Source organism: Sciurus vulgaris, assembly GCF_902686455.1.
Source record: "Sciurus vulgaris genome assembly, chromosome: 7".
Taxonomy (NCBI): Eukaryota; Metazoa; Chordata; class Mammalia; order Rodentia; family Sciuridae; genus Sciurus; species Sciurus vulgaris.
In genome coordinates, this window is record NC_136467.1 from 56740932 (window position 1) to 56768484 (window position 27553).

The following is a 27553-nucleotide window of genomic DNA, read 5'->3' on the forward strand; positions in this document are numbered from 1 at the left end:
CTACTTCTAGAATAATTAATGGGTTATTAATTGATTATTCTACCTTCAGATGACACTAAGAATTTTGAATAAGCAAGGCATTAATTGAGATTGTTTTGTCTTCCTCAAGTTTGTTGTAGCTTGATTTCTTTTAAGTTTTTTTTGGTATCAGGGATTGAACTGAGGGGCACTTAACCACTGAGCCACATTCCCAGCCCTTTTTTATATTTTATTTAGAGACAGGATCTTGCTGAGTTGCTTAGGTCCTTGCCAAGTTGCAGAGGCTGGCTTTGAACTTGCAATCATCCTGCCTCAGCTTCCCCAGTGAGCTGCTGGGATTATAGGTATGCCTGGCTGGCTTCTTTAATCTGTTAAAATAAATAATGAGCCCTTCCTGCTGTCCCTCTTTTCTGAAAGTACTCAAATAGTGATTCCCTTTTTTTCTGAAGGGTGTTTTCAGAGGAGTGGGGAAAGATTATGTTTTTCTTTTTACCTCTGCTTATTCTCCCAGCCTTTCTTGTCTGTCTTCTCCCTATGTCCCTGACTTGTAGGACATATTATTGAAGTTGCTCTTGATGACCCCTCTATGAGAGAGAGGGGGAGATAGATAGAAATTAAATTGGAGGCAATTTTCTGGAGGTTTATTTTTTAATTGTTTCCACTGAGGAGGTGCCTTAAGCATCTAGGACCTTGATACATAGGATGGCCCTCAACATCGAAGAATTACTTATCGATAATACTGGGGTTGAAAAGTCCTGCTTTCTAGTATTTGTTTTAGAACAATAAAAGGAAAAACAAATTATGTATAAGCATATGATGTAGTTTCATACCACTGCCCCGTCAGGTACCAGTTTTAGGAACGTAGAACAACTCCTTTAGACTCATATTGGTTCGTACTTCCGTAGTCCACGTTGAGGATTATGAACTTCAGTGATGGTGGGATGGTTTGCTCTTTTTTTTTTTTTAAAGTTCAAGAACTCGGTTGCCTTTTGAGTTCCCTTTTCTATTGTCAGAGTTGACAGGGCATAGGTGATAGATATTCACATTTCTGTAATCTTTGCAATTTGGATAAACTGAGATAGTGTGTACTGAATGGTGGTGAAGGTAAGTAGTATTTAGTCTGGTTTCTGTCTTTCTCAAATCCAGATGGTTCTGACCTGGCCTTGACACATCATGGCTTAACATTTCGGATTCAAGTAAAGGGATAATAGAAGCTTTATTTCTCTTATTCTGTTTTATGGGTTGGGATGATGACTGTTAGATTTTTGGTGGTCTAGAGCAGTGATTCTCAATTTTTCTTTTCATGTTATCATTCTCAGGCCTTCCTATTTTTGAACATTCTAAAAAACAAATCACGATTGTAGTAAAACTTGTTTTCTTACTAAATTAATAAAAAGCTAAAATTTTCCACTGAGTGAGTCAGTATTACCACAGTGAAGTTGATATAGGCTTGACTAGATGCACAGGGTACCTAGAAAACTGATGTTTTTTAGTCTTTTTGAAATGGTAACTCTCTTGATTTTTTTTTTTTTTTTGGTGCTGGGGATTAAACCCAGAACCTTGCACATGCTAGGCAAGCATTCTATCACTGAGCTATATCCCCAACCCATCTCTTGTGTACATCTTAGGGATTTAGGAATAGTTTTAGAAATTAGTGTATTTCGGAAGAAGTGGCACATCATTTTCTTTCAAATAGTTTGTAGTGAAATAAATTGTGTCATCTATCATTGGCTTTATTAAGTTTAGTAACCTATATATAAGATTTGTTCTAAAAATTCTCAAGAGTTTATAATCATCAATATTAAAATATATATTGATATACTTGTTTTAACTGAATAAAGAAGTAAACATTTTTGTTTTGATAGTTTGATTTTGGTGATTGATTTAATGATGTGGACTGACTTTGCCAGTTAGGTTATACAACTAATTTTCAACTTCAGGTTTTAACAAAATAAACTTAAAGTACATTAAAGCTGTTTAGCCAAACATTATGCCATATTGACAAAAGTGTACTTTTTATTTAAAATAAATTTTAGTATTTAAAGTTTTTAACTCCTTTGAGAATTTGGGGTAAAGTTGTTTGTAAGTGAAAGCATGACATTTTACATTTTATTTTAATAATCTATCAATTTACAATATTTGTATTGTATGATAACACCAAAAATATGATGTCAGAAAGTTTAACATGTTAAACTTGAGTATGATAGAATTTACCAGTGTTCTTTGGTGACATATGACAAAACATTTAGAGGTAAAGTGTATTAATGTCTGCAACTTATTCTAAAATTGTTCAGGTAAAGAGGAGGAAATCAGGGAGGAAAGAAACAGAGGAGTGTAGAGTTACAAGATGTAACTCTGTTGGTGAATTTGGGTGAAGGGAATTGTTCATTGTAAGGTTTTCCAAAATTTTCTGATGACTTGAACATTTTCAAAGCAAAGTTGGAAAAAAAACTTTATACTCACGGGGAACAAAAAAGCAAATTTAAGAAGTATGTTTTAGTATTTTGAGAATTGACTTACCAGGTTAAAAATACATTACATTAGGATAAAATTATGTGGGGGAAGTGAAATGAAGGACTTGTTTATGAATTTTTGTAAGTAGATGATGATAGAAGCTATGACATTGGTATGGCTTTTAGATTCATTGGATACATTTAAAAGTGATAGAACTACTTTTTATTTAAAAATAACTATGAGAACAACATCCTTTGCAACTTTTAAATTTAGGATGAAAAATTTTAGATGTCAAATTAGAAATCTAAAAGAAAGTAAAAATTTTTCCTGTGTGGTAATCAGGCAGACGGGTGTGAAGACCTCAGATTTGGCTAATGTTCTTTAAACTCTTTGGGTTCTATGAATATGGTGCTAAGAGTTCACTCAGTTTTACTGCAGATTGGCAGATTGCCTTGGCATGATTGCATTGGCAGATGTGACTCTTAGCAAGGCACTATAGGGCTTTTCAAGTATAGTTGCAAACACCTCTCCCAACCTTTACTATCCCTGTAACTTTACTGAAGTTATACTGCTGACAGCAGTCATGCTATATATTTTATGTTGTTTTTTGAGTCACAAAATTGATTTATGACTTTGGAATTTACCTTTTCTATATGTGGATAGTTTAAACTGTATCAAACCTTAATGAGGGACTAGGGTTGTTGTTCAGTGGTAGAGAGCTTGCCTAGCATGTGAGGCACTGGGTTCGATCCTCAGCACTGCATAAAAATAAATAAATAAAATAAAGGTGTTGTGTCCATCTGTAACTAAAAAAAAAAAAAAAAAAAAAGAAACCCAAAAATATTCCTAACATAATTTTGAGTTGCTCTGAAACTAGTAATTTTTATAAACTAGAAGTTGATAAATTATTTTTATACTTCCAAGTATCTCATTTAAAAGCCTTCAGGAGGGAATTTACTTGTGATAGTTGTGATAGTTCCTTTGACTTGAGGTCATCAAACAAAGATTTGGTATGTGTATTGTGAATATTTAGTTGTCTTGAAAATCTAGATGATAATATGTAAGCCATAACCTGTAGTAGATTTTTGTAATTTTGTATTTTAGTGCTGGGGATTGAATCCAGGGACACTGCTACCGAACTACATCCCTCACTCTTACTTTGAGATAGGGTTTCAAAGCCTGAGGCTGGCTTCAAACTTACGGTCCTCCTGCCTCAGTCTCACAGGTACAGGTGTGTGCCATTGTACCTGGCCTGTAGTGCTTGTTAATTGAATTAAATATTCTCCTGAAAGATTAAGAGTTAGTTTTTGTGTTGAAAGAGTGTGGCATATAAGGTGCAAGTATGCATTATGCAAGAATATGGGGGCTGGAAGTTATGTGTCATTTTTTCTTGGTTAGGGACATTAGGAGCACATCATTCCTTTGAATAGATCAAACTGTCTGGTTCATAAGGAAACTTCAGCTTGATTCTTGTAAAACCTTACCAAATGTTTCCTTGATTTTATACTTGAAAATGTAAGACTGTAGAGGCTTAATTTAATGAAATATAATTAAAAAATCACCAGTGGTATTTTCAAAAATATTCATAATTAACCATAAAAAGTCAGAAAATTTAATATTACTGTGATCTTATTGTTAGACCTTATTCAGTTTTGACACATTAGTGATGTTCTTTGTAGCAAGAGGTCCAGTTCAAAATCACATGTAACCTTTAGTTGACCTGTTTCTTTAGTCTCCTTTAGTCTGAAATAGTCCTTCAGTCTTTCCTTGAAATTTAAATGTTAAAGGTTAGTTACTTAGTAGAAAGAACTTTAATTTGGGTTGTTTGGTGCTTTTTCACGATTAGATTCAGATTTTTATGTTAGGCCAGAATTTCAAAAAACAGTCTATGTTTTCATTGCATTCTGTCAGATGGTATAGGATTTCAATTTGTCCTTTCATTGGCATAGTTCACTGATCACTTAAGATGGTGTCTGTCAGGTTTTCTGTCTTAATTTCCTGTTGCTGCTATAACAGATTACTACAAACTTAGTGACTTAAAACAAGTTTGTTCTTACAGTTCTTAATATCAGGAGTCCAGAGTCAGTTTTGGAGGGCTTAACTTATGGTGTTGTTAGGGCTGGTTCCATCTGGAGAATTTGAGGTAGTTTGTTTCCTTGACTTTTCCTCTTTTAGAAACAGCCTGTATTCCTGGACTTGTGTCATCTTCCTCATCTTCAAAACTACTCCAATCTCTGTTTCCTTTATATCACCTTTTCTGTCTTCTGCCTCTGCCTTAGAAGTATTCCAGTGATTTTATTAGTCCCATTAGGATAATCTCCCCATTTCAAGATCCTTAATTAAGACTTATATAAAGTTCATTTTGTCATTTAAGATAATGTATTTAATGGTTCCTGATATTAGGATATCTTTGGGGGCTCACTTGCCCACTGTAAAGTCATTCTTTTCCCTAGCCACACTAGTATCATAGAGTTTCTTCACTGTCTGTTTGATCTTGACATCCACATGAGTCTAAGTCTTCTTGTCTGATCAGGATGAGGGAGAACTCAATGGTATAATGATTGAGCTTGTTTCTTGTGAGGTAACTCTTCTAAGGATATTTAGGTTGCCTTCAGAGCCACAGTGTATTGAGGCCACTGGAAGGTGGGTGACATGTAGATCTTCTTTTTTGTTTTTATTTTTATTTATTTGTGATTGTGGATACCTTTCAGCAGTGCTTTCTTGCCTTCAAAGCCCTTACTTCTAATTTGTTTCTGGAATGGGCACACACTTCTTTGCTTTCTGTACCATCTTCTTGAAAAGGTAGATTTTTATTTTAAAACTTATTGAAAAGATGTTTTAAATCTTGGGTGAGTTACTCAGTCTAAGTGTGGTTAGTTTAGTAAACACCACATTATGTTTTAGCTTTAATTCCTTCTTTTATTGAATTACAAATATTTCTTGGTGACTAAAATAATAGCTTTTGTCAACAATCTTATATAAACCTATCCTAAGTTCTTATGGGAAGATATTTTGGTAGGCAGTTATTTTCATGTTTGAAGAATATAATTTCTGCTTAGCTCCTTAATAAATCATTTTAACTATTTGATAACTCCTGTTTCTTTTATTGAAGAAGAGATTAGAGGAGAGAATTTCTCAGAAGTAATGATTATGTGACTAAATATTTTGGGTTCAAGTTGGTTTTAATGTTTACAGAGAAAAGTCAAGTCTCACATGAAAAATAGTTCCCTGGTAGGTAAAAGTTTTCCAAATAGAGCATTTTTTTCTAAATGGCAGAAAATTTAACCTACCTTGCAAATTTTTATAGAGGTTATTTGAACAGCAACACTTTCATGTTCCAATAAAATATTAGCATGGTAACAAAGGTGAGTATGGTATTAACTGTGGTTTTGCTTTCACTATGAGAAATGGTTTAACTCATTTTTCTTTCTTGACAGAGCAAATTCGATTAAAGAATATCAGAAAAGTATATGGAAGATGTATGTGGTATCGTTTACGGTTGTTAAAACCCCAGCCAAATGTTATTCCTACAGTAAAGTAAGTAATGGATTTTAGTAAAAATTATGCTTTAGTGCTTAATCTTTGGGATCATACAAAATAGGGGTTGAAAGACATGCGTTTGAAAAGAAATTGTAGCCTGTAGTAGAGGTAAGATATAATTTGTAAATTTGGGAGCTATCTGAATAGAATGGTTTAGAAGTCCAGGGGGAGGGAGGATGAGGAGGAAAATGAAGTTTAAGTCTTGAATGAAGATGTCTGCACCTTGTGCTATAATATGAGTTTTATGTTAAAGCTATAGAGGAATTGTGAAAAGATTTCAAAGGCAGGGAGGTGACATGGTCAAGTTTGATTCATGGTGATAATTAGAAGTTTATTGAGTACATATTGTATACTAGGTGCTTTTTGTGTTATTTGCTTCTGTATTAACCTCATGGAAAATGTTTGTGCTTTTCCTCAGACAAAGGTAAAGAAAGATGTGATAACTTGACTAAGGTCATGCAGCCAAAGACTGATATCTTAGGAGATACTGCAAATAAACAAATAATTATATTAGAATTAATAAGTGTCTTAGCCTGTTTTCTGTTGCCATAACAAAATAACAATAGCTGGATACTTTATAAAGAAGAGAGGATTTTTGGCTTACGGCTTTAGAGGCTGAAAGTCAAAGATCAGGCAACCCTGTTTGTTTTCTGGTGAGAACTTCCTGGCTACATCACAAAATGATGGATGGCATCATGGTGGGAACAGGTAGCAAGAGGAAGAGAAGTCATGTGGCGAGATAGGAAATCAGAGTTATTTAGGGGCCAGTCTTGCTCTTTTGTAACAACTAATTGTACCAAACATGAGAACAGCATTAATTTATCTGAGGGTGATACCTCTGATGACCACCTTCTGCTAGGCCATACCTCTTAAAGTTTTAAATTAAACTTTTATGAAGCAGCAAGGCTAATATATATATATATATATATATATATATCTCAGTCTTCTTATAGTTTAGAGACTATAAAGTTCAACCACCTCTAAATATTGCCACATTGGAAACCAAACTTCTAGTACAATGAACCCTTGGAGGTCAAAGCACATCTAAATGATAGCAGTAAGGACTGGGAGGGGGGCATGATGTCATGAAAGAGTAAAAGAAGTCCTAATTCTGACTCAAGACAAAGGCTTCCCTGACAGATGTAAGTTCACAACTGAGATTTGGAAGAGTTATTAATAATGACCCATGGCTTATATGAATTGATTTTTTTTTTTTTTTAACTACCTGTCAGGTACCTTCTAAATTCTTTATACACTGAATCTCATTTAATTCTCAAACTCACTCTGAGGAAACTGAGATGTAAAAGGCTAAGCAACTTGCCAACTGTTCTTAGTTAATAAGTGAGGAAGCTGGGAGTTGAGCTGAGGGAGCTTTAACTGAAGTTTGTGTTCTCGATTTCCCTATCCCTAGATAGCCAGGTAAAAGTGAGGGGATTTTCCACATGAGTTTCCCTCTCCTCTCTGGGCATAGGTGGACATATAGAAATGATAGGGAAAATAGTTTGAAGTGAGTTGCCTTTATTAAGGTTTAGAGTATTGTTTTGACCAAATGAAAATAAATTTGTATCTGGTAGCTAGCTGTGTTTAAGCTATCCCGGGATTGGTCAAGATTGAATAGTGTTCTGTCCAGATGTCCAAGGAACTTTGGAGTGAGTCAGAAGAGAAAAGTCATATTTTGTGCTTCTTTGTGTCAGTAATTATAGTCACCCTTTGATCATTTTGGCAATGGTTAAGGATTGCTCTTTGGAGGATAGATCATTTTACTTTAATATTGAAGGAAGAATAGAGTTTGGGTGGGCATTTATAGGGAATGGGAATTTTCCGTAGAAGAATATGAGAGAACAAAAGCATGATGATGAGGAAAGCTTAGGGAGATGGAACTTGTATTGTTTGGAAAATCAGGGTGATAAAGGTAAGTGGATAGGTTGAAACGAGATCATTTTAGATGATTCTAGGTTGAATGGCTTATTCCAAATGATGAACATGATTAAACTGTTCCCACTCCAAGAATTTAGACACATGGCAAGTTTTCTTTGTAGTTCTAAAAATAAGTCCCTCCAAATTTACTTGATTTGTCCTTCTGTGATTCTTTTGATGTTTTTGCTAACAAATCCTGTTTGGTATAACAAGTTGTTATCCAAAGAGCATAAAAAAGTAAAAATAATTCAATGGCCTCAGCAAAAGATAGCCATCACTACAATGTTTACTTTATATGTTTCTAATTTTTTTATTTATAGAAATTGGATTATATTTTAATTATTTTGAAAACTGTTTTGTCTTTTAAATACAAGGGAGACAATCTTTCACAGGAAATTTTAACTTTAGTGGCGAGGAGTATTTCTGTATATAGTTGTAACATTCAGTAATTTTTGGATGGATATTTGAGATGTTTGTTGTTTTGTTACTACATATATTCATAACTACCCTTTTATACTCTACATACTTCGTACTTCGTTTATTCCCTTCTAAATTTCTTGAAGTGAAATGGATTGGTAGATTGAAAGTATGTTTTTCTTTAGGCTTTTAATACCTTATTTCCAGATACCCTGCAAACATCTGGAGGGAGAAGAAATAAGTTCTTTGTCAAATTATATGTTGTTTTATATTTTTAAAAAATTTTAACTAATGCACATTTTTATCTGTATTGGCTACAAAATGTTACCTTGTATGGCTGCATCATAGTTTACTTAATTCTCTATAAGTGGTTTATTCATTTAGTTTCCTATAAATGGGCATTAGGTTATTTCCAAAGATTTACTACTATAGACAGTAGTAACCAATTACTTGTTTTAGCTTATCTTACTAAAAATATAATTGCTAGGTCAAGAGCAATTTTTTTTTTTTTTTACATTAAGTGGCTTATTGAATACTTAAAATTTACATATTTTGGTTACTGAATATATATTTTGATCTAACTTAAAGAATCAAGTAAGTTAATAACTTGAATTAACTTCTGGACTTGAAATTCTACAAATAGTAAACAGAAAATATATTACTTGGGAGGCACTATACTCAATTCTAGAGAATTCAAAAATGAGAAAAATACCATCCTTGCTGTAACAGTAGTTTATAGTTCCGCAGCTGTAGAATTTGAGTCTGTAGCATAGTGATATGAAACTAGTTTTATTGTTTTATGCCTTGACCTTGCTGTAATGTCATTAGATTCTTCATAAAGGAAAGCTATTTATATGTATTTATTTATACTTCATGCGTCTTTTTTCTTAACAGGAAAATAGTTCTACTTGCAGGATGGGCATTGTTCTTATTCCTTACATACAAAGTGTCCAAAACAGACCGAGAATATCAAGAATACAATCCTTATGAAGTATTAAATTTGGATCCTGTAAGTTGTATTTTTATGTAATGTACATTAATTTAAAGATTTCATTAAAATACCATCGGTCTACATCTAAAAGAAATTGGATCATACCTAAAGAAATCAGACTTCAGTCAGCTAAATTTTTTTATTAAAATAAGATATGAATTCATTGTCATTCTAACATGTGTATGTATATATATGTATATGTATATGTATTTTTTAAGCTGAAGCTATTAATTTCCATATTATTAAGGATGGTTTATAATTGCTAAAATGTAAGAATATTTGAAGAATAGAAGTTAGCATATTTTTAATAGACATCGGTAAGATTGATTTAATGCAAAGTTAAAAAGAAAATGGGAGGGCATTTATGTTGTGAACGATAAAAATCTTGTGCCTTTGTGTTGATTGACACATAGACAATTTGTTAAGTCTAGGTTGGGGGATCTCATTGAAAATTTGTCTTTTGGGTGTATTGTTAGAATGTTAGAACTGAAATTACAGAGATCATTTATTTAGCCTTTTTTTTTTCCAAATAGAGAAAATGAGGCTTGGAAAATTTGTGTCTTCTCTGGTGTTCCATATCTTCTTAGTAGCCAAACTAAATCTAGTGCTCTTTCCATTTTTCCCCAAACCACTTTTTTTTTTTTTTTAACTTCTAATTTGCTCAACAGATGGCTTGATCCAGAGATTTATGTAATACAGAGTAGGGAGCGAGTTCCATATTCTAGCTTTCTGCTTTGTAGAAAAAAGTTTTCATATAATCTGATTTTTCTTACTGTAACAGCTGTTGTTATGGCAATCAGGAGTTTAAGATGAGATGGTTTCCAGTACTTCTCAGATTATAAGGAAAGTAAATCTTTGATTTGAGCATTTTTGAGCTAGTCTTAATTGACTATCGTCATTTTTTGATAGATGTCAGTGTACTTTTATTTAAATGTGGCATTCTTTGGTTTTATTCTAAAATCATCAGTGCCTAGTACTGTAGGACACATTAGTCTCAGTAAAATAAATATATTGGACAAAATAAGTGTATTTTTATTTTTAACTGTGTGGGGTGAAGTTTATGGTGCAAAATACGTTGGATGAAATGTCAGTTTCTTTTGTCAGAATATTGAGTAGTTCATGTTCAAAATAGGTTGGATTATTTCTTTACCACATTGTGCTTGCATTTACTAACACAAAGCTTTTCCTTTTAGGGAGCAACAGTTGCAGAAATAAAGAAACAGTATCGTTTGCTATCACTTAAGTATCATCCAGATAAAGGAGGTGATGAAGTCATGTTCATGAGGATAGCAAAAGCTTATGCAGCGTAAGTACCATAGGACCTATTATGCATTTTGTAGAGGGGTAAAGATAGTTTTCTGCTTAATAAAATACTAATTAAAATAGGTGTCATACCTTTTATTAAATGCTGACCTCACATGCTGTGTCATTTATGGAACTGTGCAGCAGCCCTAAAATTGTAATTTAATGAAACCTTAATTTTAAGTAACTGAATTGCCACTGAACGTAGTGCTCATGCCATGTGAACTTAGTTAAATTAAGTAATAAGTGATGAGTTCATTGACCTTCTTTATAAGCATCCCAGGTGGAAGAGAGTATACTCATACCTTTTTTCCTTTCTTTTTCATAATATCACTTTAGCTTTATTGATTTATCACAATGTATCAAAATATCAATAATAGGTTTATACACAAAACGTGTTCCTATATTCATTCTTTCAAACAGACATTTTAAAGTAATTTTTTTTTTTTCTTGTTTTCATTTTGAGACTTTTATTAGACTAGTTCTGTTTCTCTTATTTTGGGCAGTGTAGTTCCCTCATGTAAACTACTTAAACGTAAGTTTAATATTTACTTTTAGTAAACTCTTCGTTTTTGGTATTTTTTACAAATTCATTGTAGTATATTACTCCTAGTTTATTGTTAAATACTGGTTAAGATGTGAATTATTTTTAAGGTTTTGGTTTCTTTTTCCCTCCTAAGAAATGTTTTCTTTTAAAAAGTTTTCAGAATTGCTAATCATATTTTCCTTGTTGTCATTGATGTGGTGTTTTGTTATTGTTAAGAAACATGCTATTCAAAAGTGCATTATGTGCACAGGCGTTTATTTATGTATTTATAAACTTTGAGGAACATTTTTGCTGTCATTTTTGTGGTGCTGGGGATTGAACCCAGTGCCTAACATGCTAGGCAAACACTCTAACACTGCGATAGATCCCCAGCCTTTGAGAAACATTTTGTGCACACTTTGTGGAAGACAGAATAGAGTATATAAAATTAAGTTGTTGTTATTCCTTGGGTGTTAGTATTACAAGAGATTAAAGTTAGCTAGAATCTTTAGGACTTGTGATGGGTACATCCCCACCTAGTTCTTTTGTTGAACTAAAGATTTAGATATATGAGGAATTGTGATGTATACTTTTGTGAACTAATTTAAAGACTATAAATAAACAACAGGAGACTCAGATTTAATAGCAAACTGTGAAGGTAATGTGAATGACAAAAGTTTTGGAAATATGTTATTTTTGTGCTTAGTGAAACATTGACTTTGTCCCTGTTCCCTGTGTTTTGTTGTGGCTTGCTGGTTATCTCTGTGAAATAACTGTATGATTCTGTAATACAGTAACAGCATCTAGGAGCTTCTGAAGTGAGTTTTCTCCAGATTGCTGTGTTTTCAGTTGTCTCCCTTTTCCCCCGTTTCAACATGTCTCCTTCAAGCATTTATTCTTTTTCCTTAATTATTGCTGTACCTTGATTGCTGTCGTCAGGTAATTTAAGAACTGAAGTTTTCCAAAGGACCTTGGGTAGCCAAGATTATTTAATTAGTAGCTTTAATTTTAGTGCTTTTGGTGCAGGGGTTTTTCCTCCCTCTCAGTCTTCAAGTATTATAACAAGTTTATGCTTTTGCTCTCAGGTTGCTGGCCTTGACTTTATGATGTTCAGTACCTGTTTTAAAAGTTCAGAAAACTTAATATAAGGCTTTTAGTTTTAACTCAGTTATGTAATAAAACTAGAGAATATTTTGCTTATCAAACCAATGAAGAAGTAAAATGATAGTGGGACCCAGAACTTTGAGATTTTTATAACTTGTATGAGTCCAATTAGATTAGACAAGGTGTGTATTTTATTAAATGTAAGTTCTGAATAATTGAAGTCTCGTAACCCCAGTTTAACTTAGGCAGCCTAATGCATATATCTTCAGTTTGTTTTAGAATTTGCTTTGATGATTCGTTATAATTTCTTTTCCTTGCCTATTACAATAAACAGTTTTTCTTATTTTCCATGCCAGATAGTAGCTTTAAGTAGTCTTGTTATTTTTAAGGAGTTAGACCATTGAATTCTCTGGTTCATTCTTCTGAACATAGTTGAGATTTGACTTTCAGGTGTAAAACCTGTCTTTAACTGCTGTGTAGTAAATGGACAACATAGGTGTTACTTTGAAGATATTTTAGTTTTTTTTTTATTGTAAACAAATAGGATACATGTTGTTTCTGTTCGTACATGAAGTAAAGGCATACCATTTGTGTAATCATACATCTACATAGAGTAAGTGTTGGATTCATTTCTGTTATTTTTTCCTCCCCCCCACCCCTCCCACCCCTCTTATCCTTCTATACGGTCCCTCCTTCCTCCATTCTTGTCCCCCTCCCACCCTCCATTATGTAGCATCATCCGCTTATCAGCGAGATCATTCATCCTTTGGTTTTTTGAGATTGGCTTATCTCACTTAGCATGATATTCTCCAATTTCATCCATTTGCCTGCAAATGCCATAATTTCATTATTCTTTATAGCTGTATATATATATATATACACCACATTTTCTTTATCCATTCATCAATCGAAGGACATCTAGGTTGGTTCCACAATCTGGCTGTTATGAATTGAGCCACTATGAACATTGATGTGGCTGTATCTCTGTAGTATGCTGATTTTAAGTCCTTTGGGTATAGGCCGAGGAGTGGGATAACTGGGCCAAATGGTGTTTCCATTCCAAGCTTTCTGAGGAATCTCCACACTGCTTTCCTGAGTGGCTGTACTAATTTGCAACCCCACCAGCAATGTATGAGTGTACTTTTTTCCCCACATCCTCTCCAACACCTGTTGTTGCTTGTATTCTTGATAATCGCCATTCTAATTGGGGTGAGATGGAATCTTAGGGTAGTTTTGATTTGCATTTCTCTTATTACTAGAGATATTGAACATTTTTTCATATATCTGTTGATTGCTTGTAGATCTTCTTCTGTGAAGTGTCTGTTCATTTCCTTAGCCCATTTGTTGATTGGATTATTTGTATTCTTGGTGTAGAGTTTTTTGAGTTCTTTATAGATTCTGGAAATTAGTGCTCTATCTGAAGTATGAGTGGCAAAGATTTTCTCCCACTCTGTAGGCTCTCTCTTCGTATTGCTGATAGTTTCCTTTGCTGAAAGAAAGCTTTTTAGTTTGAATCTATCCCAGTTATTGATTCTTGCTTTTATTTCTTGTGCTATGGGAGTTCTGTTAAGGAAGTCTGATCCTAAGCCGACATGTTGAAGATTTGGACCTACTTTTTCTTCTGTAAGATGAAGAGTGGCTGGTCTGATTCTGAGGTCCTTGATCCATTTTGAGTTGAGTTTTGTGCAGGATGAGAGATAGGAGTGTAGTTTCATTCTGCTGCATATGGATTTTCAGTTTTCCCAGCACCATTTGTTGAAGAGGCTATCTTTTCTCCATTGCATATTTTTGGCACCTTTGTCTAATACGAGAAAATTGTATTTATTTAGGTTTGTGTCTGTGTCCTCTATTCTGTACCACTGTACTTGTCTATTTTGGTACCAATACCATGCCGTTTTTGTTACTATTGCTTTATAGTATAGTTGAAGTTCTGGTATTGTGATACCCCCTATTTCACTCTTCCTGTTAAGGATTGCTTTAGCTATTCTGGGTTTCTTATTCTTCCAGATGAATTTCATGATTGCTTGCTCTATTTCTGTAAGGAACATCATTGGGATTTTAATTGGAATTGCATTGAATCTGTATAGCACTTTAGGTAGTATGGCCATTTTGACAATATTAATTCTGCCTATCCAAGAACATGGGAGATCTTTCCATCTTCTGAGATCTTTCCATCTTCCTCAGTTTCTTTCTTCAGTGTTTTTTAGTTTTCATTGTAGAGATCTTTTACCTCTTTGGTTAGATTGATTCCCAAGTATTTTATTTTTTTTTTGAGGCTATTGCAAATGCAGTTGTTTTCCTCATTTCCCTTTCAGATGTTTCATCGCTTGTGTATAAAAATGCTTTATATTATGTGTGTTGATTTTATAGCCTGCTATTTTGCTGAATTCATTGATTAGGTCTAGAAGTTTTCTGGAGGAGGTTTTTGGATCCTCTAAATATAGAATCATGTCATCAGCAAATAGAGACAGCTTAATTTCCTCTTCTCCTATTCGTATCCCTTTAATTTCTTTAGTCTGTTTACTTGCTCTGGCTAGAGTTGATATTTTAGTTTTTAAAAAAGCATGTGTTCATGTGCTCCAACACTTGATTGTGTAACTTAACTGTCTAGAGCCAACTCAGGGTTGCTTACATATAATTTAATGAAAGCATTCTCTACATTAGGATTTATAATAATCTGGGTCTCCGAAATTATTTACACAATTTATTTTATTTTTTTAATAGTACTGGGAATTGAACCCAGGGCCACAATACCACTGAGCCACATCTCCATCCCTTTTTTAGTTTTTGAGATGGTCTCAAAATGTTGCTGAGACTGACCTAAAATTTGCCATCCTCCTGCTTTAGACTCCCAAGTCATTTGAAAACTAAGTGTACTTTTTTGCTATCTTGTGAAAATATTTCTTCATTGCCTCTTAACTTGGAGGTGTGTAGAAGATGTGTGCCACTGAATATTCTGTTATAATGCCCGCAATATTCACAATTTATATGAATTTGTAACATGCATTTTCCCTAGGGACATGGGGTCATAGAGTTTATTAGATTCTTAATAGGATTTATGTTGCCTCTTTCCAAAAGTTAAGGGATATAATCATGTTTAAGAAACTACACTCATGCTTTTAAAAAATTATAATAGCATCATTGGTCTTGTTTAAGCTTATTATATATAATTCATGCTGAAATCACATGGCTTATTTAAGTACTGCAACTCTTTTTTTTTTTTTCTTCTTTTTTTTTGGTATTGGGAATTAAACCCCCAGGGATGTTAACTACTGAGCCACATCCCTAGCTGCCTTTTTAAATTTAGAAAAAAATTTTTGAGATGGGGTCTTGCTAAGTTGTTTAGAGACCTCTCTTTGTTGAGGCTAGCTTTGAACTTGCAGTCCTTCTGCCTCAGCCTCCTGAGCTATTGTTACCACACCTGGCAACTCTATTTTTTAACATTGAAACATTTTATTTGTGTGTATGCATGACATCCCTGGAGAAAAAATCCCACGATTTTCCTTCGTGTGTGTTTTCGTTTTTCTTCTTCAGAAGAAATTGTTGGAAGATTTACCAGCTCTAATTGTGAGAACAGTGAAAGCAAACCCGTGGGATAGAAGCAGATTATTTTGCCATTTTTCTAGATCTTTGAATTGCACATCAAATCTGAGGCTGGTCATGCCATACTTGTCTTACCTGCTTGTGAAGTTCACAACAACTTTCTCAACTCTATGATCATCAGTGATTTAAATTTACCATTGTAACCATGCTTCATCATCACAGAAACTCAGTGATGACTTTGGATCAAGGTTTAATGAGAACTTGGGGTTTATCTCTTTTTTTGACTTGTTGAAGCTCTTGAGAGCTTTAGCTAGGACATTTGTGAACACTCTAATCGTGGTGTGGAAAGTTAACATTTACTCTTAGGAATGCTTATACTGAAGCACTCATAGGTAGTAAAAAAATTATTTGCTTTCTTAAAGTGACTTTAAATAAAGTTGCTGATTTGCTTGAATCATTTACTTGAATTTGCTTTGAGTGTCTGACATGGTGCCTGTCACAGTGCTGAACCACAGTTTGATGAATGAGTTAATGTCATTTTAACCAGGTGTGTACAGTTTGCAGAATCAGAATTACTTCTATGATATGAGCTGTGCTTTATAATTACAAGCTTTTCGGGCATTGTACAGAAAACAGCAGTCCATTGCTACCATCTTTAGCAAGGCAGAAGGGGACAGATGTTTTGGTGAAAATGGTCAGTTTAGGAGGCAGAATAGTGAGAGAAACAATAGCTAAAGCTTGAGGTGTGGTGGACAGTTGTATAGGGAAACCAAAGCAAAATATTTTGAGAAACATCCCTCTGTCTGTAGAAAAGAAGTCTTAGCGTTACTCTTTATCAGTTTGCAAGCAGATACTTTTCACTGGCTTCTGTATTTTGCTGTGGCATTGGGTCAAATAAGTGAGTTACTATTAAAGAAGAACAAAAAATGTCAAGGCACAAATCATTGAAAACTTAGTGTACTTTTTTGCTATCTTGTAAAAATATTTCATTGCCTCTCAACTTGGAGATTTGTGGAACAAAAATGATGTTGCCTCCTAAGTTCTGGGGAAAGAAATAGATTTGAAAGTAAACAGTCTTTGCCAGAATGCCTTCCTTATAATTGATCTGTTTTTTAATGGGTTGGCCATATCTTCCTTGACTACACTGTAAAGTTTTGTTTTGTTTTGTTTAAGGTTGTGGGGATTGAACCCAGGGACATTATTTTTAGTTTGAGGCTTGGGCTCACTAAGGTACACAGCCTGGCCTTGAACTTCCCCTGCCTCAGCCTCTTGAGTAGCTGGGGTTATGGGTGTGTGCCACCATGCCTAGCCATTGTGAAGTTTTTTGAAGAAATTGGGAATGTATTTGAATGCTTTTTAAAATATCTACACTGGAATCTGGGATAATACCATCTTGACTGTGTCTTGAGCTTTGTGTCTAATGACTCTGCCTAATGACCTGCATTTATAGCTAGGTGTTCAAATATCACTGTGTCGCGTTTATCTTGCCTAGACTGGGAATCTGTTGGTTAGGAGGTATTCTGTTCCTCTTGTTCTGTTGGCAATCGGCTTGGAAGAAAATTTTGATCTCATCAAAATTCAAATGACTTTTTCCATATCACTGGAGTTTTTACAGGTGGTGGTCTTTGAGAACATGCTCTCAGTGTTTTGGAGGGACCTACCATTATGCATTATTTATATTTTTAAAGACATGTATTTATCATTATAAGTTATAAATATGCTTATTGAAGAAATTTTGGAAAATGTGAGAGTATAAGGGAAAAATAAAAATCACTTATAGTCCTTGCTTTTTCAGAAAATGTAGAGGCTCAACATGAGAACTCAGGAGTCAGCAAGGACTACATATCAAGACTTAGTAGTTAGCAGTCTTTGCCTACCCCCTTTTTTCCTGATATCAGAGAGACTTTTATCTTGATTTTCTCAATTACTATCTTCTAAGAATTGAGTTTGTTGGTTAATGGAGTTTGTCTATATGAGTATATATTTTTCAGATGTGGCTTTCTAATGCTGCAGTTTTGTTTTTTTTATTGCTAGTTTAACAGATGAAGAGTCCCGGAAAAATTGGGAAGAATTTGGAAATCCAGATGGACCTCAAGGTACAGTATATGATGATTGTAAAATATTGGTGATATGGTGCATAATATGAAAAGGCTGACTAGATTGAAGGAGCATTTTGATTTTCCTAGTTTATGAATAGGAAAATTATAGTCACATTAGTTACACATATAAATTGAGTTCCCTTTTATTTTAAATTTTCTTTCTGAAGACTAGTTTGAAAGATAAAACTTAGATTGATTCAGAGAGAAGAGCAGTAACTGTCATTGTTAGTCATTTCCAGTTACTAGATAAAAATTAGGTGAAAAACTCTAGTTTTTACTAATAACAGACTTTCTCATATATTCAGTGTTTATATAAACTTGACATATAAAAGAATTTAGGTTTTCTAGAAACTTTTATACATAAATAAGTTTTTTCTTGTTTTTGAAAAACTTGTGTACCTAAATGGGTTTTATTTTCTTTTTAAAAAAATTTGCATTTTTAGATATAAAATATCCCTTAACTTTTGTCTAATGAAGACCCACACAATGTAATCTTTCTCTAGGTATTTTTGGGAAGGGGAAAGGATGTAGAATTTTGAGATATAAAAAAATGAAAGTAAAAATAGGTTCTTCAGAAACTATGATGTTCTTCCTGTTTTAGCCACAAGCTTTGGAATTGCCCTGCCAGCTTGGATAGTTGACCAGAAAAATTCAATTTTGGTGAGTACACTTAAACATATCATGATGTGTTTGTGGTAATTTTTGTTGTATACTGTGTGTTTTGGTATAATCTAAGGAACGGCAAAGAAAATACTGGTGTACTGTTCTTAATTTAACTTTATATTCTATATTTAACATAATGGAGAAAAGAATTGGTTCCCATTATTGGACTGCTGGTTTGGGATAATATGTTCTAAAAAGTATTTTCATATCAGGTCCTATTTTTGGTTTGGAGAATTACTGGTTTTTATGGAACATGTTTATCTTAAGGACTATTCAAAATTGAAATTATCCTTTCTTTCACCTTTACTCAGGCTAACTAATTTTAATGTATGTTGTTAAATAATATTTATTCCATATGGTACTTCAGAAGGCAGTAGGACATCAGGCTTCAATCAGTGATAGTTGGTATAGGGCTAAAAATTTGGGAATTGTTCAAGAATAGATGATTCCTTACTGCACTTGTCTTGAAAATAATTGTCTAGGAACTATTTTTGAAGCAGTATATTGAAAAAAGGCCATCTTATGGCATATAGATATTGATTATGGGGTAGATAGTTGCTGCCATATAAGTGTGTTTGTCATGCTTAGGGTTACTTTGTGGGAATAATAGACCTGAGGAAGCTACAAGATTTAGGATCAAGCAGTAGGGGAAAAAATCAGTAGATTTTTGTTAGCAAGCAGAAAATTATGAAGTGTATCTTCATAGGCAGTTTTTTCAGGGGCTTCTTATGTCATTTATTTCCAGGGCACTAACTACTTGTAAGGTGTGGGTATATGAAATACTTGACTGGAAGGAAAACAATTTATAAAAACATTTTGCTGTTATCTATATTTTGTCAGCAAATAGCAAATTAAAAGGTAATTTATTATGGTGGATAAGAGCATAGGCTCTGGAATTTACTAGATCCACCATTAGCTGTGCCTAGGACAACCTGTGTGTACTGCATGTACCCATCTACAAGAGAAAAATCATAATGGTTCCTTTCTCATAGAGTTTGATAATAAGGATAAAAATGAGATAATACATGAAGAGTGCTTTTAACAGTGCTTCCCTATTGTAAACCTCAAAAGAACTGTTCATGGACATTGTTATAATTTACCTGATAAAGGTCATAATTTTTTTTTCTTCATTTCTAGGTTTTACTTGTGTATGGATTGGCATTTATGGTTATCCTTCCTGTTGTTGTGGTAAATTCTAGCTCTTTTTATTGACATTTCTTTTTCTTGTTTCGAAGGCATGTTTTGGAGTCTAATATTTTAAATTGTATTACAGTGTACTTCATTAATCCTTGAACTTAAGAATTATATACTTAGCTTATTTTTAAAGATCTTCTAAAAGTGAAATTGCTTGAGTTATTTAAGTGCCCATCTTTGTAATCCATAAGTTAAACATACCTGAGATAATACAGATATATTTAGAGTTTAATATAAAAGTCTGTTTTCATTATGTCCTCAACTTCATTTCCGTCAGGGTTAATAATCACTCCTAACTTTGTTTCCTTTTTCATATTTTTTTCTATGCATTTATGTACATACACACAAATACACACATACTTTTTTTAAAAAAAATTTTATGTAATTTTATTGTGTGTATTGTTCTGTGACCTTATTTTCTTTACATTTGGGGCACAGCATATAGAGCAGCCTCATTTTGAAAAAACATAACTGCAGAGTACCATAATACAGAGATACCATAAAGTTTTAAGATTTTTACCACTTACTTTTGTGACCTGTGTGCTTTCTGATCCTGGAGTTCATCTGGGTCCCATAGTGAGGCTAGTAATTAATCTGTCTTGCCTTCATAGGATTGTTGTATGAGAGCCAATCATATGAATTATTATGAATGAAAGTTTCATGTTTGCTGTGAAATCACTTATTGAAAATTTATTAAATATGTGCTGTGTATTGGGAATCAACTTACTGTTTATAGCACCGAGTGGTCTTTTTCATGTTTTGTTTTTAAACAGTTTTTATCTAAAACCTAAGTTCTTTAATCATACACATGTAGTAACTTAGAATTGTACTTAGGCTTTTGGCAATATAAGTTTGTTCTAAAGCTCAAGTGTTTTTATTGGTTTGTAAATCTTATTGGTTATGAATTTTTTATGTTGAATTGAAATGGTAAAAAAGATTTGTTCATTTTGCATCAAACTTAACATTTATTAATGTTATCTCTAATTCTTGCTTTATTGTTTGTGATTTAGGGTTCTTGGTGGTATCGCTCAATACGCTATAGTGGAGATCAAATTCTAATACGCACAACACAGATTTATACATACTTTGTTTATAAAACTCGAAATATGGATATGAAGCGTAAGTAAAATTAAGTAACTATGAAATTAGTTACATGACTTTCTGAGTCATTTATGTGGATTTGATACATATTCTTTAACTCTGTACTGGAGAAATTGCATTTTATATTTTTATACATCAGTTCATATAACTAAAGTCAGAGGAAAGTGCTGTTCACCCTTTATCACAGTTTTTGACTTGTATTTACAGTATTCCCATTTACTCAGTTATATATTTTATCAGAAATTTTATGATAAAACTTCAAATGTATACATTTTCTATTATTACTAGCCAACATTTTTTGTTGTCTGTCTTAGGTACTGTTAAGAACAGTCCATTTATTACCTCAATTAATCTGTACTGCGCCCCCATCAGTAGTGCTATTTTTAAGCTGAGGACTCCCAGGCACAGAAAAGTTTAACATGTACAAGGGTACATAGTGACAGAACTGGGGTTGTACCAAGGCAGTTTGGTCCCTGAGCCTTCAAGCACTACATTAAACCATATTAAATGGTAAAAATAGGGGTCTTGGGTGTGTTGAAAGAAAACTGCCAGAATATTTCATTCCCAGGGTCTTATTTAAAAAATTAAAAAATTTCTTCTTGGGGAAGAAGAAAACACCATACTAAATATTTTCTTTGATCCATAAAGCTAACTTTCTAAAGTTTATCCCACTGGAGAATGCATTTTTGTTCCAAAACTGAAATGAACTTCTATATTTGGGATTTGCCAAATTTACTAATTTTCTTCTTCTTCTTCTTCTTCTTCTTCTTCTTCTTCCTTCTTCCTTCTTCCTTCTTCCTTCTTCCTTCTTCCTTAGTTGTAGGTGGACACAGTACATTTATTTGTTTTGTTTTTTTTTTTTTTTTTTTAGTTTCATGTCCTGCTGGGGATCAAACCCAGTGCCTCACACATGCTAGGCAAATGCTCTACCATTGAACCATAACCCCAGCCCTACTAATTTTCTTGATAATGAGATCCTATAACAGTGGATCCTATGACAGTGTGTGCACAGATAAAATTTTTTAGGAATGAGTAGATATTACTTCTTGTGCATACATATTACTCTTACGTTATATTAAAATATTGCTATAGAAACTTTTTTCCTTACTGAAAATGTTTCATGTTTATAATGTTTTAATGTTTTTTTTTGTTTGTTTGTTTTGTTTTTTTGCCTTCATGATCTTGATTTCTGAGACTGGTTCTTAACCTTACATAGTTAATTCTGTCAGAAAAGCATTATTTAGCTGGTGGATTTGTTTGTATTTGTTTTCATGAAAGATAGGAATGGTAACTGTTCACACATACATTGTGTTTGCTGTATGTCAGGCACATGTAAAGAAACTCAAGTTCAGAGAGAAGAATATTGCTGTGGCTCTTTTAACTAGGAAGTGATATAACTTCAGGGTCTAGGCACATTAACATCTGTATAGTTCTGCTTTTTGTGTGTATTTTAAATGTATTTTCTGCCATAAGGTAAGATTGGTGACTATAGTGCCGGTCCTTAAAGAGCTTACAGGCATTACACTGCGATGCTAATATATATAGCTGGGAATCATGTGTATTTCAGTTGTTTTTCCACAAAACCCTCTAGGGTTCCGTCCTTTTCTGGAAATTGCAGTGTATTTACGTTTACTCAAAGGTCTGAGAAATCATGCAATGAAGAAATCTTCAACTCTTTTTAACCCACTATTTCCAGTGTATTTAACCACAGGGCCCCCTTTTTTCACATAACAGTTATTAACATCACACAGAATGCTAATGCTCTGTAGAAAATTCCTGTGAAACAGCTGGCTAAGTCTAGAAACAGATGCTATTATAAGTGATTTTAATGTATCCAGTTGCTTTGGTGCCTTTAGTTTATAATACATTTCTGTTTACTTTGGAATAGGCAATATTGTCCACATGTTATGAAATAAAATGTTTCTTTTTTATGGGAGAAATTAATATTTTTCAGTAGTAGAGTTCAGATGATTTTCAGCATGGTGTGGAATTAGAAAAGTACCTTAGTGTTAAGAAAGTATCTCAGGAAGAAAAATTGATAAACATTTATTTACCTTCTTTTTTTTGTTGTTCTTTTTTCTGTTTTGTTTTCACAGGTCTTATCATGGTTTTGGCTGGAGCTTCTGAATTTGATCCCCAGTATAACAAAGATGCCACAAGCAGACCAACAGATAATATTCTAATACCACAGGTTAGGCCTATCTCCCATATTCCTTGATGACTAGTTAAGTACTAAAGTGGATGCTTTTTTTAAGTATATATTTTTGAATAATTATTTTATTTACTTTAGCTGATCAGAGAGATTGGCAGCATTAATTTAAAGAAGAATGAGCCTCCACTTACCTGCCCATATAGCCTGAAGGCCAGAGTTCTTTTACTGTCTCATCTTGCTAGAATGAAAATTCCTGAGACCCTTGAAGAAGGTATTTGTGATTCTAATATCTACAGGGTTTTAATAGAACCAAAGTAACAGATTTAATTAGACCTCATGGTGCGGTGGTTTTGTCACTGTTCTTTTTCTCAAATAATTGCTCAAGGACCCCACCCCCCTTTAAATCTATATGCTACATAATTACTTGACATAGTTTGAAGGTCTAAGTTGGACATTTTGGCAAATATTAAAATTTAGTATTTCACGGTGAGAGGATATTTTGAAGGAAAAATGTTTAGTTAATTTCGGATTATACGAAGTTCCTAATGATGTTATAACAAGAACTTTGTAAGCTTTTTAGAGGAACAGGAATGGATTTCACAACTAGTATCTCCACTAAACATTAACCCCACCCACACACCATCCCTCCTACCAGTGTTCTGAATAGTATCTGTTTGATCTTTATTTAAACTTCATATTGTCTCTCTCTCTTTCTCCCCATTTTTCCTTTCCTAGCAATAAATGTGTTTAAATGAAATCTTACCATTCCCCCACCTCCTTTAAGCTAATAATGTATTCAAATGCTTCTGAAAGCAAGACTACTTGAGCTCAGTAATCTCATGCTTATTCTATCATAAGAAAGATGCTTTTGATAGAATGAAGGAGTACTATTTAGGCATTGTCACTAAAGTTGCTTTGAAATTTTAGTTATTCTGTTGCTAATGTTTTGTACAGATATGCAGCCGTCTTCATTTTTACTAGTCATCTTTAAGAAACAGTGAACACTTTTTTTTTTGGGGTTGGATACCAAACCCAATAGTAGTTCATACTTTAGTAGTTAAGACTTTTATATGCAGTAGAAACAAGTCTGCCTGCCTCAGTTTCCCTCTTCTCCCTCTTCTTTCTCATCTCTATTTAATTGACATTTATTCTCATTCTTAGTCTTTGGAATTAATTATAGGAACTTACGAGCACAAAAAAAAATTCTTTAAGTTCTCAAATACAGCAAGATTAAGATTAAATTTATGATTGACTTTTAAAATAGGAATCAACTTCTTGCACTTAACAACATAATATTAAAATTTCCCTTTTAATTTTAATTTTCCACAATTCACTTCTTACGCTTAACAACATAATATTAAAATTTCCCTTTTAATTTTCCACATCCAAGTGAGGGTTTTCTGACCATTGACAGTGATGCAGAGGAGAAACTTTTCCCTTCAACATTGTGAAATTCTGTGAAAATGTTTGTGGGACAAATTAGTATTAGTGTTGGCCAATGATGATAAAGACGCTTTACTATGAAATTAGAATTGTTTCAGGTTTTTTTTTGTTTTGCAGATCAGCAATTTATGCTGAAAAAATGCCCTGCTTTGCTTCAAGAAATGGTTAATGTAATCTGCCAACTAATAATAATGGCCCGGAGCCGTGAAGGTGAGGAGGAAATGTAATTAATTGTTTTACTTTTTCTCACAAGCATATGCAGATACTTCATAGTTTTAAGATTTATGTGGAACTGATTATATTTCTCTCTACCAGTTCAATCAACTTTCTCAGTTTTGCTCATGATTTTTCTCATTATTTCATTGTTTTATTGTTTGCTCTGCAGATTTAATATTTCCTTTTCCTCCTTCTGATTATTCTTAGAGTTGGTTTATTCTGTACTTTAACAGTGAGTTTGAAAAATAATTCTTTAACAAACGTAATAATGATTCACCTGACATGTAAAATTTTTTGTATGAAAGGAAAAGAATCAGGGAATTGTTGCTCAGTAATGGAAAAGGAGAACCTTAAAAAATAATACAGTGCTTATGAGTTGTTGTGGGATGTTAGTTCTTGCATGGTATCAGTATATTCATGATACTGATAATAACTGATAATTTATTGTTACCTGAGTTGATGAAAGTTTTTGTGTTAAATCAATGCTTAATTGCTGCATAATACACATTTTACTGTTTGTGTATTTTTAATATCTTCTCCAGTAATTTTTAAAGGAAAATCAATACCATGATCTTAATATTTGTGTTAAAGATGTTAGTGTGAATTTTGGTTTTATGATGAATTGTGTACTCCTGAACATGTAAAAGTCCAGCCCTGTCGTTTCTTTTTTTTCCTCCTGTTCTTTCTAAGAAAGGGAGTTTCGTGCTCCAACTTTGGCATCCCTAGAAAACTGCATGAAGCTTTCCCAGATGGCTGTTCAAGGCCTTCAACAATTTAAATCTCCTCTTCTGCAGCTCCCCCACATTGAAGAGGATAATCTTAGAAGAGTTTCTAATCATAAAAAGGTAATCCTTTTCTGTTTTTTTGCAATTTGTCATATCTCTTAAAAGTAATATGAAAGAAAATTCTCTAGAAATGATTCCTGTGAATTTCTTAGATTTAGAATATCTTATGCATTCTGAAACTGTCTTTTCAAGTGGTTCTGTTAACATTTTCTTGATCAGGTAGTTTTTTATAATATTTTACTATTGTAAGGTTGCATGACTTGGGGGTCAGTGCATTTGATACTTTGCTGCATATGTTGCCAAAAATAATTTTATAGTATACTTTTTATTCATTTCATTCTTAGCTTAAAAGGTTAAGCAATGGTCTGTTGGTGGAGTATGAATTAAAAAAAAAGTTAAACATTTGAAAAAATACATGAAGTACAGATAATTCTTATTTAGAAAATATAATCTATAGTAAAAATATAATGAATTTTTAGGTTAGGTATAGCAAAAATATGTATAAATGGAAAGCTTGAAACAAAAATTACAAGTCTAGTAAAAGATTTTAAACTTTACTTTGCATGTAGTAGATGAAGGGAGAAGATAGACATTGGATTTGATATTATTAAGATAAAATTAATAAATGTATATTAGAAATTTATATTAAAAAGATAGTTTGCTGTATTACTAAGTAATTGTGTTGCCCTTATAAATTTGGTCATTTTAAGTCATAATTATAAAAATCTCAAAATTCAAAAACAGAACTTCACTTGTCTCATAATCTAATTTCTGTGAAAGTGCAAATTAACACCAAACATCTGAAAATTAAAGAACATTCTTACAAGTAATCATTTTGCCATGGTGTATATCATTACAATAAGAATCATATTTAGAAAATAACGAAAATGAGAATATTGCATAGTTAAAACCTTGAGGGTATAGCTGTACTTATGAGGTACTTAGTCTTAAAAGTTTATTTTTAAAGATTTTTATTAAGGTTGAAAATAAACAAATCGAAGACAATAGTTCTTGCTTGGGGGAAGATTCTGTATGAATGTCATTTTCCTCTTAATTGATCCTAATTTAAGTGGCATTGGAGAAAAGTTAGTTTTATTTTCTGCTTTGAAATACATACAATCTTAACATTTTTCTTAAAGTTGCTGGATTTTATTTTAGTCAACATGCTAATAATTTTCTTTTATAAAAAGTTTTATGAATTAGGGATTTATTTTCTTTTTTATTTTTCTTTTTCAGTACAAAATTAAAACTATACAGGATTTGGTGAGTTTAAAAGAATCAGATCGTCACAGTCTACTACACTTTCTTGAAGATGAAAAGTATGAAGAGGTTATGGCTGTCCTTGGGAGTTTTCCCTATGTGACTATGGATATAAAATCACAGGGTAAGTGATAGGTTTCCATATTGAACATTGCTTCCTGTTAGATAGATTTGTTCTCATTCATTTGAATTCAGGATTCTTAGAACACTTAATTTAATAACATAACTTGCAGTGAGACTTTGCAGAACTGTGATTTTCTTGTCAGATTTACCATGTTGGAAATTGATGAATACTTAAATCTTTTTGAGAAAACTAATATAGCCCCGCTTTATTTTTGTTACAGTAAGATTAAGAACAAGGACTATTTTACAGTTCAGTTTTCAAGAATTTCTTAACTTTTCAGATTTTCACGTGTAGTGAAAAGAATGAGAGCTATGTGAAATACATCAAAGGAAGTAGCTGTAAAAGAAATAGCTACTTAGTACCAACATTAATTTTCAAAGCCCCAATTTATTTATATTAAACCTTGAAAATTGCCATGTTTCTGCCACCTTTCATGTGTTTTTCTCACATTGTCTTCATTTCAAGTGAAGAAAAATTGAATATTTTTCTATTTATATAACTGCCCTGATGATCATGTTAATAACTGAATAATAATATCTTAGAACACTGAGAATTAGAGATCATCTGCTCCATTCCTTCTTTATGGTGGTGTTCTACTCTGCTGTAACATTTAACTGAGTCACTGTCGTGAGAGCATTCTTCTAGGTACCAAGAATGCAGGGACGTATTAGGAGGGCTTCCTGTCTTTAAAGGGCTTATCTAGTTGAGGAAATAGGATTAAAAACAAGAGAACATTGGCTAAG

The 27553-nt window shown here is 33.0% G+C and overlaps 1 protein-coding gene across 2 annotated transcripts in view; it reads left to right on the top strand.

The window, feature by feature from the left end:
• SEC63 (SEC63 homolog, protein translocation regulator) overlaps positions 1-27553 on the top strand; it is a 67697-nt gene that overhangs the window by 17306 nt on the left and 22838 nt on the right. The window contains exons 2-13 of one of the 2 annotated variants that reach the window (XM_079146698.1): positions 5871-5970; positions 9202-9316; positions 10492-10604; positions 17808-17869; positions 18474-18532; positions 19673-19723; positions 20740-20848; positions 22927-23021; positions 23121-23253; positions 24543-24635; positions 25332-25486; positions 26663-26810. In XM_079146698.1, coding sequence (XP_079002824.1) covers positions 5871-5970; positions 9202-9316; positions 10492-10604; positions 17808-17869; positions 18474-18532; positions 19673-19723; positions 20740-20848; positions 22927-23021; positions 23121-23253; positions 24543-24635; positions 25332-25486; positions 26663-26810 — 1233 coding nt within the window. Of the gene's footprint in view, positions 1-5870; positions 5971-9201; positions 9317-10491; positions 10605-17807; positions 17870-18473; positions 18533-19672; positions 19724-20739; positions 20849-22926; positions 23022-23120; positions 23254-24542; positions 24636-25331; positions 25487-26662; positions 26811-27553 lie in introns of those variants that run through there. The other variant, XM_079146699.1, reaches the window with a different exon arrangement.